At 42.5% G+C, this 21,289-nt stretch overlaps 1 protein-coding gene across 4 annotated transcripts; it reads right to left on the reverse strand.

The window, feature by feature from the left end:
* LOC110479384 (regucalcin-like) lies at positions 1-21,255 on the reverse strand. 4 transcript variants are annotated; one of them, XM_021546657.3, is made up of 7 exons: positions 16,506-21,255; positions 13,029-13,197; positions 12,405-12,587; positions 10,974-11,189; positions 9,423-9,554; positions 8,652-8,806; positions 1-6,990 (listed from the first exon to the last, which is right to left on the reverse strand). In XM_021546657.3, exons 2-7 carry the CDS (start codon positions 13,192-13,194, stop codon positions 6,940-6,942), a joined length of 903 nt encoding a protein of 300 aa, XP_021402332.1. In that variant the 5' UTR covers positions 13,195-13,197; positions 16,506-21,255; the 3' UTR covers positions 1-6,939. The 4 variants fall into 4 exon arrangements, with proteins under 4 accessions (XP_021402332.1, XP_085413453.1, XP_085413444.1 ...); XM_085557327.1 differs by having other exon boundaries at positions 16,455-21,255; XM_085557318.1 differs by lacking the exon at positions 1-6,990 and having other exon boundaries at positions 7,030-8,806.
* Positions 21,256-21,289: the final 34 nt, after the last annotated feature.

The following is a 21,289-nucleotide window of genomic DNA, read 5'->3' on the forward strand; positions in this document are numbered from 1 at the left end:
TCATGTATGTCCTGTTTAAAGTCATGATAACATCACTGAATCACAGAAAGGGATAATACTGAGGAGACCTCTTACATTAAAAGCATGCCTTTTCCAACACAACTGGACATTTCCCTGAAAATATGACATTTCTTTATATAAAATTCCCCAAATATACCCAGTCTAGGTAATTATACTACTTTCAGTGCTGTGAGCAGAAAGAATATTAAAAATTTATATATACATACACACAACGTAAAAATAAAGCAATCCTATAACACTAAATGCAAACTCCATTTTATTTAAACAAGCATGGAGTTTTTTATAGTTCATAAAAATACAGCATAAGAATAAAATAGTCATATTGCAATATTATATTTGTCATGTACCAGCACACAGGCCAAATGTCCATAGAAGATGCTGATGTGGAATTTGTCATTTCAAATAATTACTAGTCAAACATAATGCAAATGATAAAACGTAAAGCTTGCAAGCTGAAGTTATATCCTGGTCAGACTTCAAACAGAACACAAGGAAGAAGAATCTTCCTTTTTCTACTATATATGTATCATAAATAGGCTTTATTGCAGAGGCAGGAAAAAAATTTATTCTCTATCAGATCATATATGGGGCTTGGGATCATACCTTAGCATTTCAGCTTTCATTGTACAACAAAGTGTTCAGGCATTCTGAATATTTAATTGTTTCATCAACATCTTGATTTCTTTCATCATTTTCCACCTGTAAAGATCCAAAATGAAGAGATTTGAAAAGCACAAAATCACCCCTATGTCATTACAAGGTCTTCTTTTCAAGACTGGTAAATTCATCATTTTGACCTTCTAAGTTTTAGACAGATTAACTGAAGAAGATTTTTAAGTTCTAGATACCTTGAGGCCCATAGAATTTAAGAGCATATAGCCACCTGCCCCATGAATCATGGAGGCCTCAACTTACTCAGCTTACTCTTTAGGGTAAACACTTCTTTCAGGAAACAGAACAATGGGAAGGATGAAAGAGATGAGCTAGTGTTTTCCAGAAACTACTTAAACTAGCTCAACAGCAGATAACAGGTATCTGCACTTGTCTTAGGGATGTAGGGATGGGCTCAGTGCTAAAGGAATAGAACACTTCAAAGTAAAATGGCTCCTCCTGCACTGAACACAGAGAAACCTGTCCTCGCAAGTGCCATCAGGAACTCATAAGAACTTAAGAGTTAGCTTAATCTTTACTAAGTTAGCTCAAGTTGTCTTCCATCAGTAGGAATCTCCTTCCTTTAACTGTGCTGATACCTTAAGTGTTGGGTTATTCTTCAGTTGTCTGCTGTATTGTGTGGCAAAAACTGTAGGTACATTTTCACCTGCTAGGTCACAGACACTTGGTGTCTCTGCTGTTGATTTCTGGTTCTTCAATGGCCACAGGGCAGGATTATTATATTTATCAGAGTGGCTGCTGGGAAATGACAGGTTTACAGAGACTCTCTTTGCTGCATGTGTGAGAGGAGCACACCGCAAGAAGGCAGTGGGACATAGCATAGGCAATTATATGGTACTGAGGTGGGGGATGCTTTCCTGTCCTCATGGAGTACCCCCTAGTCCTATTGCCAGGGGAGGTAATGCTTGAGAAACTGGTGTCTTTACATCAAACAAGTAAGAAGTCCTTAATCTCAGGTCTCTTCTTTGTCACACAGAATAGACGCTGGTTAGACAATTTAATCCAGTTTGGACGGAGGTGGGTCAACAGGTGCAAAACTTAGACGAGGTTGCAGTAAGTACTCTTTTATTTAAAAAAATACATAAAATGTCCACTAAAGTCTTATTGTTCCCCAAACCTGGTTAGATAACACAAACATTCAGTACACAGGTAGTACACACAGTACAGAATGAAGGAATATTTTAGCACTGCCTAGGGATGGCTACCCTCAGGCAATGTACCACTGGAAAATCTTGTTGTCTGGCTAGTATTAAAGATTATATCAATAAACATTTTCTCCAATCTTTTCTGACTATTGTATGCTGATCTCAGAGTTCTGCCTCTAAGGCACATAAGAAAGGTTTGAATTTATACCCTCCAGCATTACTTGAATCTTCTACTACTTGAATCATTGACCTGGTCTGCTATTGTAGCCTAAGAAGAATGAAATTTTGCATAAGCAGAAACAGCTATAGGAGATCTTTGAGCAATGTTGATTTTAGTAGAGATGGTCAAAAGCATGTGATAAATATGGTTTGTACGTGATAAATATACCACACAGAGATGTAAAAATAAAGGAGCTGTCCCACATGCAAAGAATTCTGCCTTTGTTTTATTTGGGATTTGGGGATTTGGTTGTGTCTAATGGTTAAGCATCTACGTGTTGGACCAGTCTTTCTCAAGTAAATGAGTCAGCAATAAAAGGAAGAAGGTGTTTTGAAGATGTCCAAAAAAAGCTCCAATTTACCAAAAGTAAGCACTTAGTTATTGACTCTACAAAATATAAAAAATCATTTCAGTTGGAGTAGATTTCCAATTGGAGGCTGTCAAAAGCATCTAACATTTCTCCTACATCTAGGAAGAGAATTTATTTATTTATTATTAAAAATATATTTATTTACATTTTAATTATTTGTATATAGAGTGTTACTAGGGGAATCATTAGGCACCCAGGATGAAGATACAAGTCAAAAGTCAAAAGCATCTAACATTTCTCCTACATCTAGGAAGAGAATTTATTTATTTATTATTAAAAATATATTTATTTACATTTTAATTATTTGTATATAGAGTGTTACTAGGGGAATCATTAGGCACCCAGGATGAAGATACAAGTACTAGAGCTATATTAATAGGTCTCCATGCACTATCCTTCCTTTGAGAAAGCAAGAATTAAGGAAAGGTTTTTAAGAGAAAATGAAAACATCAAGCTGGCACCATTGCAGAACAAAATAATTTTCCATTATTCTATTTCCAAGCTTTCTTGTCCCTAGAGATATTGGTAGGAAAGCAAAAACTGAAGGTGAAATAAATATCTTTCCAACATTAAAAACTAAAATTAAAGTCCTTAATAAAGATTTTACATCTTCTTATTTACATATTCTTTATCTGAGGGTTTGCAAAATTTCTCATTTCTTCTCACATCTCCATGTAAGAAACAAAGCACCCTAAATTTTTCCTAATAATTTCCCAAAGTTATTGATTAATGTTCATGTGGGTTTTTGTGTTAATGTTAAAATACAAAAAAGAAAGACAACTGTTTTGTCAGGCTAGTGTACATCAGCAAAGGAAGAGCTGACAAAAAACCACTGAGCCTTGAGGCAGTTTCTGTAGTGGAAAACAAATGCTTGGCATGAACACAACTATACAGATGTGATGCCAAAAATGAAGTAACTCCTCTCTTTAGAGCCCCAGAGAGTCATTGGAAAGCTTCCCCAGATTTCAGATTACACTGTAATTTAATTCATTTTTCACTGATTCTGTGGCAGGTAAATCGCTGAACTGACATTGAGGAAACGGAGTTTCCTACTCCTGACACAGATTATCTGCAAGACCCTGTATCAGTCACCATGCAGTGACCAAGAGCAGCCCTGCCAAGAAGGATTTGAGGCTCCTGGTGGATGAGAGGCTGGACATGAGCTGGCAATGTGTTCTCACAGCCTAGAAAACCAGCTGTGTCCTGGGCTGCATCAGAGGCAGGCTATCACAACCTGTATCAAGCAAAAGCTTTAAGTTCCAAACTCTGTATGTATTTTTATTCCAGTTTGCTGCATTTCAAAAACAAAGTTAACCAATGCCTGGTTACTAAGAGGGAGCTCATACCAAATTTTGCTGCAGTTAGGTAGACAATTTTACAAAACCAGTCATCACCAGCACATTTTTTATATGCTTCACAAGGTGAAGCATTGAATGGCTAACTTAAAATACCATTCGTTTAATACCATCCAGTGTGGTATAGGTTAAATGTAGATAAAACATAATAAATACTTATAAAAGGAAGGATGTTCAGAGCAATCCCTTAAAACAGGAGCCAGCTCCCATCAGTCTGTGCCATATTGTTGACTAGCTGGTTTATTTTCTGTAAGTTACCCCTGGGCAGGAGCATATGGGGTAAGGCTGACCCTATGTAGGGCTGACCCACAAAAGCCAAGTACGCAGCCACTGAGTAACCACCTCAGAGTGTATCTTCAGCAAGGACTGTGGATACCTTCTTGTTCCCTATATGCACAAAAGGAATGAACCCCATCCTGTACCCACTTCCTTCATGCCTTCATCTCTTGCCTCAAGGCAAGGGGCCTTGACCTCGCTTCAGTGAACTGAGTTTGGAGAACAGCCCCAACATGGTTTGCAATTAGCACTGTTTTTAGAAAGCAAAATCACAAAACAGCATCTTCTGAAATCTGAAGAGAAGCAAAGTAGTGAGCCTTTGGGTAGCAGAGAGAAACTCATCTATCTTCAAGCCTTTTTTGGTTTGAGAAGCTGTGCTACAAAGAGAGAGTTCCCAAAGAACTCACACCTTTAGAAATGGAGAAGGAGTGGCTGGAGAATAACAAACCAGCAACTGCAGCTTACATGCCTGGGAAAGCTCTATCAAAAAAATTGCAGTGTCAGTAAGTATTTCTCAAGTGTAAATTGTTTCAAAATTATCTACGTTGCTTTTCTGGCAGAGCAAAGGACCTAGTAGGTAGGCAATTTTGCAAGTAACTGAGTATTTTTTGTTAAATAAAGTATCTGCGCTTACTTCCTATATTTTTTTTAATTAAAGGTTGGGACACTCGACTTGCCTCCAAACACCCTGCTATCACATTCCTCTCCAGATGGGGTAAACAGGAAATCTTGCATAATTGTCCATGTTCCTTGTACCAGTTTGGCATTGACATGGTGCCAAAGGGCATTTAGCACCTCTGCTCTTAAGAACCCCCAGCAGTTTAATTACTATTGGAATTGTGGGTTAGGAAGAAAAACAACAGCCATTTGTTGAGCAAACATTACAATAAGCTGAATGTTTTATTTCTCAATCAAGTTGTCTCTGTCCAGTTCCATGGACTCACCTCCCTTCCAGGCCAAAAGGAGTGATAGGAGTGATAGGCCAAGTCTTTCATCCTGTTATACATATTATCAGTCAAGTAGCACAGGAATGAAGTGCTTTCTAATGGCCTAAAGTAACCATTTACAATAAGTGTCTGAAAAACACCTAACATGGGTCTTAGAGTAGACTTCAGGTAACTGCATTGAAATAATGCAATTTGGAAAATCCTGTTTGTGGCCATGTATACAACAGTATTTAGTGAATACAGTTTCTTTCCTGGTCCTCTGGATCTCAGATTTCTTTCCATACTGTGGCCCAGTTCAACTGAGGGATCAAATATACCATCTAACCTTCTCCTGTCACCTTTGAAATGGGTAGAACATTTTCCTAAGACATGTGGCTTGACCACCCCCTGCCTGATCAGATATCAGCACCAGATCTCCTACTTCTCAGCAGACCAGAAGGCTACCACGTAGCAGAATTGGGAAATATGGGTATTTTTAAAGGAAAAAAATCAACACAGTTTGGTTCTTTCAAAACTGTTGTGAGGCACCCCTTGACTAGGAGAGGGATGCTGGGTTTGGAGAAAACATTTTAGAGGCACTCTGCGTACAGCCCCATGGAAACTGTGTTTAATATTTCTGCATAGCTAACCACAGTTTCCCTGCTCCTCTCTGCAGGGGTTATTGGGGGAGATGATCCTCATGAGGCACTGAGTACTTTCTCTCTACTCGTAATATCTGAGGGCTTTGAACAGCAGGGGGGAATAGGTCAAATACCTCAGAGGAAAACACTGAAACATCTGGTCTGGTAAATAATGTGTATTATTGCCTTCTTAGCAACATTACGAGATGTCAGCATTAAAGAGCTGAAAATGTATTATGTGCTGTGTCTCTTTCCAGGCAGCAAAAAGATAGCAAACTCAATGCAAAGGCTAGATTTTACTGCATATCTACAGGTCTCGAGCATTCTGAAATCCTGAAAGTATCACACTGGTTCAGTGCATCCAGAGTAGAGCTGGGTCATTATTTAAGCAGCCTCTAAAAATACACCTTGATGTTGTGCTTTCTGGAGGAGAAAGGAGAGTAGGATCTAAAGCGAAAAAGGGGGAAAATACTTGAAATGGGATTGGATGAGCACCAGAAGAAAGGTGAACAAGATGGTGAGGCCATGGGTACATCAAGGCATGTAAAGCAAAGGGAAGTTTTTTGTGTGTATGTTTAAATATCACCCCTGAAAAGACAACTCCACCAAGCATCCATATTTGGTATTCCAGGCTGTCCTCGTGGCTCACAGCCTGTGTCTGCACACTGACTGTGTGTGGTCAGCCAGTGCTTTCAAGGTAACACCTGAATGCAGAGAAAAAAACATCTGTAAGCATTTCTTTAAATGTAGTTGCATAGTTTATTTTCAGCAGCCTAAGAACAGCCTGGAAAAAGGCTAATGAGGATGTAAAAATGGAACCTAGATACTACAAATATATCTGATCATTAAAGAAAAACAAAAGAAAAAAAAAAATAAAAACACCTCAGGGGAATCCTGCAGCAGAGGAGCAGTCCAGTTCAAGACACCACTCTTAAAATGTTTATTAAAATCTGCCGTATCATTGCTGGTGCATCACTGTAACATGAGGAGTCAGATTCTGCTTTGGGAACTGCACAGACTTGAAAATCCAGAGCTGCTCATCAGAAAGCTCATTGAAACTACACTTGAGCACTTAGAGGTTTATGGAAAGTCACAAAAGCTACCAAGGTGTAACACAGATTAACTTTACCTCTCTAACCTATTGCATCAAGCCACAGGCCCACAGAAGAAATATCTTCAACTCCAAACAAGCACACTCACAAATGTGGGCTTAGAAATCTTCACACAAATAAATTCTGTAGTTCATATGACTTCTTCCAGTCAGATTTACTACAAGATGGAAGCATTTCTTCTTCGCTCCTTAGTGTCAAGGTTCAAGCAGCATAGAAATTCTGTGGGATCCCTTTCACACCCAGGCCTGTTATCTGTTTTAAAAAGTTAAAAATTAAAAGATAAAAGAAAGGAAACAGATGAACCTCCAACTGAGTATAATGAAAACATTCAAACATTATATAAAAATATCATAGCAACAGACTATTATGTGGAGGGTCCCCTGCTTCAAGGGGAGCCCAGAAGGAGTCATTACCTGGAGTTCTTCCAAACTCTTTAAGATCACTCAGATTATCAAGCACTACTAGATAATTTTGCTAATTTAACGTTATCTCTGGCCCTTGTATGTAGTCTTTATCTCCAAAACAATGCATAGTAATTTTTAACGTGCTTTGCCCATGCAAGACAAATGTTAGTTTGGAAAACACTGAGTCCCTTGTGGAACTGGAGAACTCAAGAACAAAACCAAATAGATTCTTATTTAATCCTCCTGTGGGTTCCTAAACTGTGCTGCTTGACTACATCAGTTCCCAGCCATGAGATATCTGCTCTAAGCACTGCTTTCAACAGGAGTGTCCCAGATTCCAGAATAGATCTCCATCCCTCCTGTAACATGTCTTCATCCTGTAGCCAAATTGATAAAAGAGTTTGGTTTGGGTTGATGGCAATTGCTGAGTAAGAACTGACTTTTATTCTCCTGATGTGCCTTTTGCTAATGGAGTGAAAAATATTAAGAGAGAAACAAGTTTCAGATTCAAGGGCCCCAGACAAAAATGTTTTTTTAAAAAGTAACAGTCATTTTTTGTTGAAATCTGCAATGCAGGGAATTCTCAGAACTTTAGGCCTGTAAGCTAAAGCTTAGAATTAAACACAAAATTTTATTTGAGACCTTAGAAAAGGTTTCCAAACTTAAGGGCTAGAAGTAAGAATGTGGATTTATAGTTTAATGCAGAGACATGTTAAGCTAAGTAGAGGAAAGTTTAGAGTTTTAGAATTCAGTATTTATATATCATAACATGATTAGTTAAGAAAGCTTCACTGTAGCATGAATCCATAAAATGAAATATTTGAAGATTAATTCAAAAGCATAAATATCCTTGTTAACAGTATTTTATTAGTTAATAAATCCTTAAAAGATCTTGTAACTAAAAGTCTCGTGACCTTCTAAACCATGTGGTGAAGATGTGAGTCAAACTCACCCTTCCTACCTATATAGAAACTTTAAAAAATAAATCACATCATCTAAAACAACTCAGAAATCCCATTTGTAAGTAATTCAAAATTCCTTCAGATCCTCACAATTTTTAACAGACAAAATCCTAAAAGTTTTCAGATTGAGATGCAAAATTTTGCCCTGGTATATTAAAACATTTAATTTTTAAAGCATTTCTGTTTCCTGGCACAATTAAAAACTGAGAAGTAAGAGAATTAAATTTCCAAAAGTTATTAAATTATAGTAAGAGATAAAAGCAATTCCTTGCAGTGTATTACAGAATAAGTTATCCATATGGCAGACCCATACCCAACTTTAGCCAACCCAGCTATCAACACTAAAACTTGTAATTTCTCCAAGTCTTCCTTCCAAGTGCATGAGCAGCTCTGCAAAAGCAGCTGGGCCTGGCTGGGGACAAGCTATGCACCTGGAGCAGCTCATGAAGTGAGTGGGATGAGCCAGGGCGGCTGGGACCACCTCACTCTCAGAACGTGAGGCTTGGCAGGTCTGATACCCAGAAAGAAATAAATAAAATCTGCTCACCTTGAAAATCTCTCCTGCATGAGGTTCCTTGGCTAAGGTGGCCTCGTCCAGTCCATCATATGCAGAAGTCACATACATTTCTGAGTAGTCTTTTCCACCAAAGCAGCAAGAGGTGATCCTTGGAGTAGGCAGCCTCACAGTTTGGATTCTTTTTCCTGGGGAAAATGTGCAATTGTTTTCTAATGTTCATTTTTTAGGAAGCATGTAATTATGAATTTACTGTCAGTACACATGGTACAGATGTGACATTTACTCAGAAGGTACCTTCCCTTCAGACAGAGACCGTATCCTAAAGGACAGTTTGTGGGGAAATCAAGTTATTTCATCTGCCTCATTTCTAACTATTTTTCAGGCTCTCCCCTGCATCTGCAAGGCTTCATTTCCTTTTCTCAAAACAAAGCAGTACTGTGTGTGAGGTCAGGAAGGGCAGGGACATCTGGGATAGGATGGATGTTGTTCCTTAAAGCATTTTCCAGTGAAAAACTTCAACACTGAGAAATTTTATATGCAGTATTTCGTGGGGGTTTTTGATAGTGGTATTATTAAGAAGAGTGTGCAGTTCATCAGCCAACGATGGGAGCAGGGGTACCTGACACTGGGAGGCAGCACAGGGAGCTGCATTCTTTACATGATCAGAGCCCAAGCCAGCGATGCTCTTGGCATCCCATGGGGCAGAAATGGGCAATACTTGTCACCTTATCTCCTCTTCAAACCATTCCTCCTGCTGCCATTCCCCTCACATTTATATGCACAAACTGGTGGAGGCCTTACCTGTCTCTGGGTCTATGCGAATGACTCTGCCACCATCAATACAGGCCACCCAGAGCTTCCCTTCTGTGTCTATGCACATCCCGTCAGGCATTTGCTCCTCCTTTTCCAGATGGTACAAAAGCTTGGGGCAGGCTGCAGGAAGAGTTACAAAGCTGATGCTGTGTGGGCTGCTACCCATTCTGTATCAGATCCCAGTCTAACCTCTTCCATCTTGCAAACACATACCTTCATTTTCTGTGAGAAAGGCATGCTGCAAAATGTGCATAACGCCTGCATCCTGCAGATGTGTTAAAAGCCTAATTCAGCCTGGCGGAAACAAGTCCCCAGCACAGCCATTTCAGTCTGGGATTGGACCAAATAAGTGTTCCTGTTATTTCACCAAGGGAAGAGAACAAAATGCCCCTATCTCCCATGTTAACCCACCTGCTGCCTACCACATCACAACTGCTGCAAGTGCAGTAAATTTTCCTGGACTTTTATTGGTCATGGCAGCCTGGATATGTCACATAAATAATTACCTGGGTTTAAACATTGTTGATAAGCAATCTCTCCTAGCTAAGGATCAAAAATTTACTTTCTAATGGCCAACCAAACAACCAGTTTTGATTAAACCTGGACACCAACTCATGGTCAGGGATGCAGTGCAGATATGTTGATAAGCACATCTGGTCCATGGAGCAGGGCCCATGGGTCACAGATCACCTGCTCTGACCCACCCAGCACCTTCTGGTCATTACACTACTCAAAAATAGACAGCTATGAACATAAAGCCAAGCCTAGGAAGCTCAAACATGTTACTTTTTATATTTGCAGAGGGAAATGTTGCATTATATCCTCTTTTGAAATCTTATATGCTAGAATGTGTAGAAAGAGATGTTCTCAACAAAATGAAATCTGAGTAAATGCAACTACTTTGTGTGATTTTCATCTGTGATTACCCAAAGTCTGCACTCTTTAAAGTACAAAGGCAGTTCAGCCATTTAAATTCTTGTGGAATATATCAGGCTGATACAGGATGAAAATATTTCAAAGAGTTTTGAAATTAAGTTAGATCCATTTTGCTTACACTTAAATTTACTTCCTTGCAGATACAATAAAAAATGTTTATCCATAAAATGGATAGGAAGTTGGGAAACCTCCGTCACAATGACAGCTTGATTGTCCAAATACCTTTCTGCAAAATGCATGTTTTCCACTTGTATTTATGGAGCTAGTACAACCAAAGTAATTCCAGTAGATGGCACTCAAGAATAAATACCATCCTAAAAGCTTTCTTATTCTGCAGTGTAAATGGCTTCTTCTCTGCAACTCTTGGAACAGGTCTAAGTATGAGCCATCTTTCCAGATGAAGGTAAGCTGAAAGACTATCAAAAGTTTGTTCACCAAATACACCTGGTAACTAAATTTGAGAAATATCACAGTCAGCCAACTGACAAGTTGTAACCAAAAGATATGAGATCTGTCAAATAAATCCCTGCATCTCACAGGCCCAAGTCTTGATGCAGACAGAGCAATAGCACTACTTGTCACCAAATTTAAAAGCATGTGTACCAATCCTTCCAGTGTGCACATCATAGCTGAAGGCATGGACAGCGTATGACAGGCTGTCGATGTGAAAGAAGGTCCTGTGGTCCAGGGACCAATCCAGACCATTGGAGATGTCCAGCTGGTCTAGTTGTTTTATTACTGAATGGTCAGGGAAGAGGGTATAGAGAGCTCCTTGCCGCCTTGCTCGAACCCCTGGTGCTGTCTCTTCAGCCATCGTACCTGAAATGGAAGTGGGAGCACTGGTTAGAAAGTAGAAGCTTGCTCCTCCTGTTGCACCTCCTCTAGGTGTTACCAAGAGGTCCTAGGTCCTAGGGAGAATCACAGGATTGTAATTTTTTGTTTCTTTTCTTCCTAAAAAGAAAATATTTTTAGGAAAAAATTCTTTGCTGTGAGGGTGGAGAGGCATGGGAACTGGTTGCCAAGAGAAATTATGGATGCCCCATGCTCAGAAGTGTTCAAGGCCAGGTTGAATGGAGCTTTGAGAAACCTGGTCTAGTGGAAGCTGTCTCTGCCCATGGCAGGGAGGTTGGAACTAGGTGGTCTTAAGCGTCCCTTCCAACCCAACCATTATATGATTCTACAATTCTGCAATCCTATGGTGAAAGGGACTAATGGGTTCTGTCAGATTGATGAGAAAGGGTAAAAGGAGCACATCAGGGGCAGCTGCCTCCCACAGAGGAGATCCTGGCCAATGAAAGGATGTTTCTGCATTGCCATGAGGTTTAAGTCATTAACATCAAAGACCCAAAGGACCACGAGGATGCACCAGGGGGTTGAGGTTTTGCTCACAGCAGAAGTTGAGATGCAGGCAAGCATCAATCATATGCTGTTTTTGTTGTTGCTCTTTGTAGGCTATTTCATGATTTAAATGGGCTGTGACCAGTAAAATACAGGTGTGCACCATGTGCCTGAGAGCCTTGTTCAAACAATTATTGAACTCTGTCAGGCTTTGTGCCATGACCACTTCCCTGGGGAGCTTGTTCCAGTACCTGACCACCCTGCGGGTGAAGACCTTTTACACAATGTACAGCCTAAACCTCCTTCTTGCCTTCAGGAGGCACATTCTTGTTTTTCACAGGCTAACCAAGAGAGGCTGCATATAAAGGGTACAAGCTGCAGCTCATGTTCTTTTCTAGAAGTTTCATCCTTCTCTACATCTCCAGAAAAATTCCCACCTCCATGAGCCCTTCACTGGCTTTTCCACTAAGGCAGTTTGAATAATGCCATCCACTAAGCAGGAGAGCCTTCCTGTCAGGTGGCCCTTGTCAACAGCATCTGTCCTCATCTAGGACAGAAGATGTAGAGTCCCTGTCCTCCTCCACTGGTCAGTAACCAAGCAGAGCATTCACGAGACAGGGAATAAATAAAAATACCTTATATAAAATACACTATAGTTTCCCTTTGCTCCAGGGGAAATTTCTGCCAGGAACTTACCAGCAAAAAACCTCCCCTTTGGATCCACTTTCCCATCATTGAACCTGTTGTTGGGTTTATCCTGCTCAAGCTCAAGGATGGTGGTGACTGCCTGGGTGTCCCAGTCCAGGAAGGCAAACCTGGTCCCCAGGGCGATGACATAGCCCCCACACTGCCGCAGAGCCACTGAGCCGACGCGGGCATCTGTGGGTGAGAGAGCAGAAGATGAAGGGCAGCTCTGGGGCCATCACTCAGCCCTCACCGAGGGACATCTCTAGCTGACAATGGCTGAGCTGATGCTAAGATCCTTCTCCCCTGGGATTGTTAGCACACCTCACCAGCTCTATGTTCCGTGGATTTTTCCACCTTCTAGGATGGCACAGCCATTAGGACTGTATCTTTTCCTCTGCAGGTCCCAAAAGAAACATGCATTCCCATTTAGACTTACCAGGGGCAACACGTGCATGGTCCTCTCTGCTCAGCTGGCTTAGGCCACACTGTGCTCAGCAACACATTGTGGGAAGACAGGGTGTGTGTCCCATGGAAAGTAAGAGGGACCACCGACCTGCAGGACTCCTACCAGGAGGAGTGGATGGGACAGACAGAGAAGGGTCCCAGGATGAAGCAGTGAGGACAGACTCTTACCCACAGACACGCTCTGCACCTCATTGGTGATGGGGCTCCAGCGGCAAACTTTCTGCGAGTTGATGTCTACGTAGACAAGTGCATTCTCCCTTTCTTCCCAGACTGGGCACTCTCCCATCCGGTTCTTCTCCTTCACAACAGACTCAATTTTGATGGAGGAAGACATGGTCTGCGGGGAAATTAATAATGGATGTAATTAAAAGTTCTCATGTGATTTTTTCATGCCTACAATATTGAAAAACAGAGATTGTAAATAGCAAAGCACTCCAAATCCCACATCTAAAAGTAATTTAGGAGGTTCTTAAGACATTTCCATGGTCTCATGGCTGGAACTGAGCTTGAGGTGCCAAAGCTCCTCCTTACCAAAACTTTCCTAAACCACAGCTGCTGATGAGGCACCTGTCTTCGGGCACAGGAGTGCTGGGGCTATGGCCCTAAGCTAGAACCAAGCTGCTGTCTGGGGATCCATCATCCTAAGGGTCCCCCAGACCACAAAGAGGGATCAGAAGGCAGCAGCACCAATGAGTGGTGGATCAATTTTTATGTGGAAAATCAAGGCTCTGCCCTATTTAACACAGGTGCATTGACTTCCTCCACAGGAAGACATTTACACACCCACAGCACCAACTCCACTTTGCCACAGAGGCCACTGCAGAACAAATACCTGTTCCCACACCAAGTAAGTGAGAATATGCAAATACTGAGGAAGGCTCCTGCCTTTGGAATTTTACTGCTTTGTTTTCCCTCTAAGCATTTCCTCTTCATCTACCCCCTCAGTGCCCCAGCTTCATCTCCAGTCCCTGCTGCACACTCCAAATTTTTCCAGGCTGCCGGATGCAATTACCCCAGTTGCTACTTGGTGGGCCAAAGCCACCAGTGAAGCTTCCATTCCATATGCCTACTTCTGACAGAAGTTGTTCATGTCCTGGCTACCCCATCCCCATTGCAGCAGGGGACTCTCAGGGACATCAGTCAATCAGCCACAGCTGGTTGACACCCACACATGGTGCACATCCCATCAGTTTTATGTCCAGTACCCACTGATGTCCTCTAAAACATGGATCCTGTGCCTGCCTTGACCTTGCTGTGGGGTGGGAAGTGAGCAATAACCTGCACTATTTCAGCTCTTACAAAAGAAAGAGGCCCACTCACTGTCTCAGTCACCCCTAATGGAGCCGCCTCCGCTGCTGCACCCACTGGCCTCAGCACATTTTTTCCACAGATTGAGAGATAATTCTTGGGAGGCAGCCAATCCCTGACATAACATCAATCCTAGGGATTACTGTCTCCAAGTGGGTATTGTTTCCTAGTAGGTGAGCTGGCGATAAGGTTTACTGATAATTAATTAGCAGTAATGCACTTCAAAATATGTGGGAAGAGCCAGTCAATCAGTGTGAATGGAGATGCCAGGGCTGAGGGACATGGGATCTTTCCTGCAATGAGTCACACCACCAAGGTAAGTTTCAAACAACCCATCAAATATAGTCTTCTCCCTCACAAAATCCACTGGCCACAAGAGGCTGGGCAGCAAGCGATTTGCCTGTTCCATGTAGGCAAATCGCACCTAAAGTGTAAATGAAGATACACAGCAAGATGCCAAGTTGAGCCTCCAGAAACCTGTTAAACAATGCTTGAGCTGGAGGAGTGAGTTTCTTGTGGGTTAAAGCATTGTGTCATGTGGCTGCCATATGTGGGACTCAAAGCTTGGAGACACAATGCTGACTTTATTGTATCATGGTCTGGAAAGCACAGAGCTGTTCTCACCCCTGTGGGAAAACAAGAGTTCAGCAGCAGCCCGGCAGCACTGCGGTTCCTGCAGAGGCACAAAGCCTCTAGATCTGTAGCAGCCAGTGTGTATTTGTCTTGTCAGCTGCTTCATTGACCCAGCCGAGCCTTATTAAACCTTTCTTTTCCCACCAGCTCCTGTTTCATTTACATTCCCCTTGTCCAACTTCTCCAACACCAAAACAGGGGCCTGGCAGATAAGTCATGGTGAAATACTGATTCACAGACCCATCCCACATGCCACATGAGGAGTACACAATCACACCACTGACAGCTGTTTCACAAGGCATATGCAGGGGAGAAGGCATCCTGCTTGCACCAGCTGCCTGCTTCCCCCTCTCCTGTTCCCCAGCGATGCTGCAGAGACCTGCCCTGTCCCATTGGCCCTCAGTGCACACCCACCTTCCCTGACTGCACATTCAGCCATGGCATCCGTCCCCTCTGCCAAAGAAATAACTCCTGTGTGTCACTCCAGATGTGGAGTTTTCCGTACTGGTGAATGTTGTGGCTCAAATCGTCATCACCCCTCTCTGTTTTTAAGAGGGCAATTAGAAGGGAAGGTCTGTGTTTTGCTAGCTGAGGTTTCACTAATTTTTACAAGCAGCTGAAAATGGAGGTTTTTAACAGGAAGGACCATTCAACCCTAAGTGTCAGCATTGCCCTCCAAGAGTCCCCACCAGCTGTGAGGGACTCAGCCCTGGTCCTATCCAGTCCCTGTCCCCCCAGCCCTGCTCAGTGCTCAGCCCATTTCCTGCCATGCCCTCCCTGCTGACACCCCATGGAACAATGCAGCAGTAACATTTCACCAAATACAGCATCTCAGAGGGAAAAATGAGGAAATGACCCCCAAAAACCTGTTTCAAAATATCACAGCATAATCACTCTCCAGGCATCCTGCACCAGGATGCACCTGGATTCAGGATGCACCAGGCATCCTGCATCCAGGGCACCTTTATCTGTGGCACTTTGCACCCTGCTTGGTACTGCACTGACCCATCAGAGATGAGCATGCAAGGAAAGATGAGAAATTCCAAGCAAAAATCACCAAATACTTCTGTATTCTCCCAGAGCAAAATCCCTGCAGAAGAAATCAATCATCCTCCTAAATCCTCTTTCCAACATTTTGTTGGCTTTGTAGCCTCCTGGACTCATGCACAAGGGATGGACAGGTGTCACTGAAACATTTTCCATGTTAAACTGTTAAACTGTTTAACTGGTAAAAGTTAGCAGAACTTTGAGACCATAAGAAAATTTTCCTGTTATGGATAAAAATGTAAATGTAAATACATCCTGTCTGCTCTAGAAACTAAACCCTCTCTGGCAGCCATTTGAAAATAACCTTTCTAGACCTCTGTCCACATTCCTTTTCAAATCATCTGCACAGAAGTTGGTCATTTCGGTACCCTAAAAAGAGACAGGTAAAATACAAATTAATGACTGGCCTTAATTTTTTTTTTGCTGTTTCTTTCCCTCTCTCCCTCCTGTGTAAACACATGTAATTTCATTTTTAATGTCAAACTGAACCTTCAAATAAGCAGGCAGACAGCTAAAACTTTTAATGTACAGTCAAGCAACCATCTTCATAAACCAAAGAATTTTAAGAACCCTTTTCCCCTCAGTCAAACAGCTGAATATCTTTACCAAGCTGGAGGACACCTGCGCGAAACTCTGCAGTTCATCACACCAACGCACCTGCTGAGGAAAATATTGCAAGACCTGGCTTGGTGACTCTTTTCCAGCACTGGTCCAATGAAACTGGCTGCTGTTTTCAGCGACGGTTAAAAATGTGCACCAGTTGATGTTATCTGCATGGAGCAGGTAACCCTTTACATTTTGTATTCAGTCAGCAGTCACATGAATGATGAGGCAGGGACTAAAGCTTTTCTGAATGGTCTGGTTTGCAGTGCCAGCAGCAGGACATGTGATAGAGAAAAATCCTTGCTCAGTATTTTTCTCGTGTCATGAAAGTGCGAGAGGGAAACTGAGGCGTTGCACCATTCAGCTGCCCCAAGGGCTAGCCCAGTCTCCTAAAATTTAGGGTGCTGAAAAGGGAAGGTTAATTAAAGATGTGAGGGAGGGTTTTGTAGTACTCTGATAAGGAAAAAAATATTGTTGTGATTAAGGTTTATTATCATCTTTAAGACTTGGCTCCTACTCCTAGCTCTGCCACAGCCTTCTTGTGTGTGAAGTCACAGGGCTCCTCACCTCGAGCATGCAAAGCCCGATCCCACTTCGGCAAAAAGCTCCAAGATGCTGCCTGTAGCACTCACAGGGAAGGACTTTTACCAGGGAGTCTCAGCAATTGCCATGGATGCTGCAGGATGGCAATGTCCTGCCTGGCTTTTATTTTCTTCCTTCTTTGGCATTTGCCTTCTTTATTTGTCTGTAGGAGGCACAGGTGGAAGATGCCAAGCGTCTTCTCCCTCCCAGCGCTGCTCAGCAGAGGTAGGTGATGGCAGGACCAGCCAGGTGGGGACAAGGCAGGCTTGCCATGGGGACAGAGACCAAGCTGGGCAGTGAGCCAGAGTGACCACCAGAGTTTTGGTGATAAGGCCACACTCAGCAAGGGCAGAAGGCACTTGGGAGAAATCAGCCCCAGTCTAGCATTCAGGAACAATGCTTTTCTTTATTCATTAAAGACTTCAATGAAATTTGTAATTTGATGTTCAAATGATTCACAGGATGAATCTTTCCCTGATAAGCAAGTAGACAAGATAGACGTATTATCTTACCATAGTCACCATCAATCCACATTCAGAGATTAAAAAATTACAGCCCTGAGACAGAGACAAATTCAAACATTTATAGGGAAAAAGCCAATAATATTTCCAAGTCAAACTCCTTCCAAAATCCCTGTATTACAGACAAAGTGATTCTGGGTGCCTCGAGAACCCTGCTGAGATTTCCTTGGCTTCCAATGACTCCATCTCATGTCTGCACAAACCCTCAGTCTCTGCTTGCTCTCAGAGAATTACGCTACTCTCTGCTTTCTTTTTTATAAACTAGTGATAACTTCAAAGGGAGGTTCAATTAGAACAATATGCATGTTTTCCGCAGCATTTTAAGCTGTAAGACATATTCAAAAGGAAAATTCTTGCTTATGATAATTTTCACCGAAAAATAATTTTCATCTAAAAAAAAAAACAAAACCTGAAAAATGTAATTTATCTTGTTTTCTACAAAATATTTCCTAAAGCGTTCTCTCTAAATGGATTTTGGAGAAGAAAATCCTGTTTTCCACACAGCTGTTCACTTCCAGTGACTTCCCCATCACAGGCTGCAGCAATATAAAACTAAGTGAGGCAGAGGGATGAAGAATTCACTTTTCTGCAGCTGAAAACACCAAACATGCAGCTTTCTGGGTGAGCAGCTTGGATGCTGGATCATTGGTGGCACAGAAAAGACAGCAGCTGGGAAAATTATACCAGAACATGTCTGTCTAATTTATTTGTGTGGCTGCAAATGCTCTGGAGATGCCCCTGCCACATTTTGCACCATCTCTTATTCCTACCCTGACCAATTCTAGGCTACCAACACAATTACCACATCTCCCACTCTGCCATTTCAACATCCCACATGTCTGCTTTTCCAAAAGTTGGTCACTTTAGGAAGAGACACATCTCAGTTTTTGTGGGTGTTGTTGCTGAGTGGTGCAGCTCTGCAATAGCAGGTGTATTTGTTAGCCAGCCAGCTTTTCTTTTGTTTCCGCAACATAAAGAGCCTGGCCTTGCCATGCACTTTGCTTGTTTCTAATGTTGCTGGGTTGCAAAGCAGAAGTTTCTAGTGAAGTTGGCCAAAGGCAGCCATGCACCCCTGTACCCCTGGCTGATACCCAACCACTTGTCTCCTTCTGGTGTGGCTTCCTCTCTCCCACTGCTTTGGTGTCCTCTGATGCAACTCTTACCCGCTTCTTTTTGTAGTCCATTGTTTTTATCAACATAGAGTAGTCAGGAGAAATACCAAGGCATTATCACACCACATAATGTGGTACTTAAAATTGTGCTTGTCTTCTGCTCCCCACAGGCATGTGCTCAGATAGTAGCTCAGAATTTGTTCTTGTGGCTTTGCAAATATTTAGTAAATCCATCACTTCCCATTTTTTCCCCGTAACTCCCCAAAATATACTTGTGTTACTTATTCCCCTTGAGGGTCCATCCCATCATTCATTGTTCTAGAAACTCAGCTTGGCTTGTTACTTGGTTTTCCTGATCTCTTCTAGCTTTTATGCACCTTTGCAGCTGCCTCCCTCTCCTCTAGAAGGAGAGCTCTCCCTCTGACTAGCAGAGTTAACAAAGACACAGGTATTAACAACCCCAGGCAGATACAGGTATAGCTACTCACCCCAGCAATATCCCACTTGACAGTGTTGTCCAAAAGTGAAGCCAAAGCTTATCTTTTTGTGGCTTTGCCCTTTTGTAGGAAGAGCCTGGTCCCTTCCTTGTGCTTGAGATGGGAAGAACTCAAGCTCCCCAGGCAGTCAGTGCCGCCTGCTTTTATTTCAGCAGAGCTATCTTGCCAGCAAAGGATTACAAGAGCTTTCTCTAGCTCAGTTGAGAACAACTATGCTTCACCTATGACTATAGATTTTGGTCATGAGGGTGAAGAAACCCTTCAGGGCTCAGCAGATGCTCCTCCTGATACAGTCTTTCCTGTCACTGGGTTCTTGCTCAACCCTAATTGAAATCAGTGATCTTTGATCAAAGAGGTGAGCGCCATTAATAAGCGAGGGATTAAACAAAAGTCGGGAAGCCTTCCTAATTGAGAGAACCAGCAACGGCTCAGCTCCAGTTTGCCAGATCCAGCACTCTGTCATGGGACTCAAGTCAAAATGCGCCGGCAGCACCAGTTTGGGCTCCTCGGGGCTGGGGCGCGGGAAGCAGCTCCAGCCTCTGCACTGGAGGCTGCACTGAGACGCGCTCCCGGGGCATTTCGGCAGCATTAAAAATGCAACTCTCCTGGCAGAGGTGGCTCTTCCTGGTCATGTGAAGCCCACGAGACCTGTGCAGCAAAGACAAGTAAGTGCCTTTACTGAAGGAGGAGGTGGCATTCATTTGTAAAATGTCTGCAGCAACTTATTTTACCTGCCTCTGCTCTCACACACACAAAGAAACATGTTATTCAGACCTTTTCCCAATGCCACCCATCCACAACACGAAGAGGAGCTCCAGCAGCCATGTCCTCCTCCCTGCATTTCATGGGTGTTTCCTGGCCAGCTCTGATAAACTAATCTTTGACTCAATTTTTCATGCCTGTACAAGCTATTGCTCTTTTCTAATGCAGCAACAACATAAAAAAGATCGGCCTTTTTTTTTGTGTTGTGTTGGCAATCACCCTACTGTCAGTGTAGTGGTGTGAGGGTAAGCACAGGTAAAAAACCTCAACAGCAATGGCAGAGGGAGCTTATCTGTGCTTATGCCCACTTATTTTCTGCTGCATCTCTGGATCTCCACTAGTGATCAACCACAGCTGCCCAACAGCAGGTTTCCAGAGCTGCAGATATCACCAGGCTTGTGACTTTAGTGAGATCAGAGCCCTGAACATGCCACATTCACCACCTCCCTCAACTCAAGCTTTCTCAATACTGTGCCTTGAGCAGATTTTAGATTGTGCCTTTAGACTGCCTTGTAGTACAAAATAAATGAAGGATGTGGACATTCCAAAGAACAAGGCCCAGCTTCCTTCACTGCCTTATGCTCATCCACACTGAAGTCGGGCTGCTTAAATCTCCCTTTTTTCCCAACTGCCAAGACAGATCCCTGCATAATTTAAAGAGGAAAAACAGTAATGTGCACAAAATAATCTTTGAAACCTTGGATCGAAGCAGCAGGCCTTGGTGGGCAGCTGAGTCATCCACTGCACTGGAGGGCACAGCCAACACAAGATGATCCATCAGAAACTAACTGCAACAAGCCTGCAGAAATGGGAAACCATTATGTGATGATTCTTGGAGCTACCTGGAGAGAAAATGCACTGCCACAGGCTTGCTTGGCAGTCACTTGGTGAGTTACTCTCACACAGCAGGATGGGGACACACAGCTATTCCACCTGCAGATGAAGGTGCACTAACATGGAAACATGTAACATTCCAAGAGCAAAAATCTGCAGTTTAAAATCCAACTGAGATACATCAAAGTTGTTGCAGCACATACAGGCCTGAAGATAAAAGCAAAAATGCAATCCAGTGAGAGAGTTTTCATTCACAACAGGCAGTGTGAAGAAATTGCTATAGATCCTCCCTTTCCTTCATATTTGTAAAAGCAGTGGCTTTTGGGGCATGTGGGCCTGCCTTGCCTCTCTGTACTTGGGGGGAAGTTGGTTCTGAAGGAATTATGTGCACATTGTGCTTAATACACAAGCTGACAAGAATGCCCAATTTCCTGTCATCATGGATGTCCCCAGAACAGGTCAAGATCTTCAAAGAATAGAAAAGGATATGGTTCTAGACTCCAGAATTTTGGGTTTATATTTAACAAAAT

The sequence above is a fragment of the Lonchura striata genome, chromosome 1 (assembly GCF_050655825.1).
Source record: "Lonchura striata isolate lonStrDom1 chromosome 1, ASM5065582v1, whole genome shotgun sequence".
Taxonomy (NCBI): domain Eukaryota; kingdom Metazoa; phylum Chordata; class Aves; order Passeriformes; family Estrildidae; genus Lonchura; species Lonchura striata.

What these genes read in the sequence shown, in the direction of transcription:
- LOC110479384 (XM_085557318.1), bottom strand. Translation starts at nt 13,194, where the DNA reads ATGTCTTCCTCCATCAAAATTGAGTCTGTTGTGAAGGAGAAGAACCGG. An exon ending in AAAGGGGAGGTTTTTTGCTG is followed by an intron (nt 11,190 to 12,404) that starts GTAAGTTCCTGG and finishes CTTCCATTTCAG; the next exon opens with GTACGATGGCTGAAGAGACA. An exon ending in TCGCATAGACCCAGAGACAG is followed by an intron (nt 8,807 to 9,422) that starts GTAAGGCCTCCA and finishes CATTTTCCCCAG; the next exon opens with GAAAAAGAATCCAAACTGTG.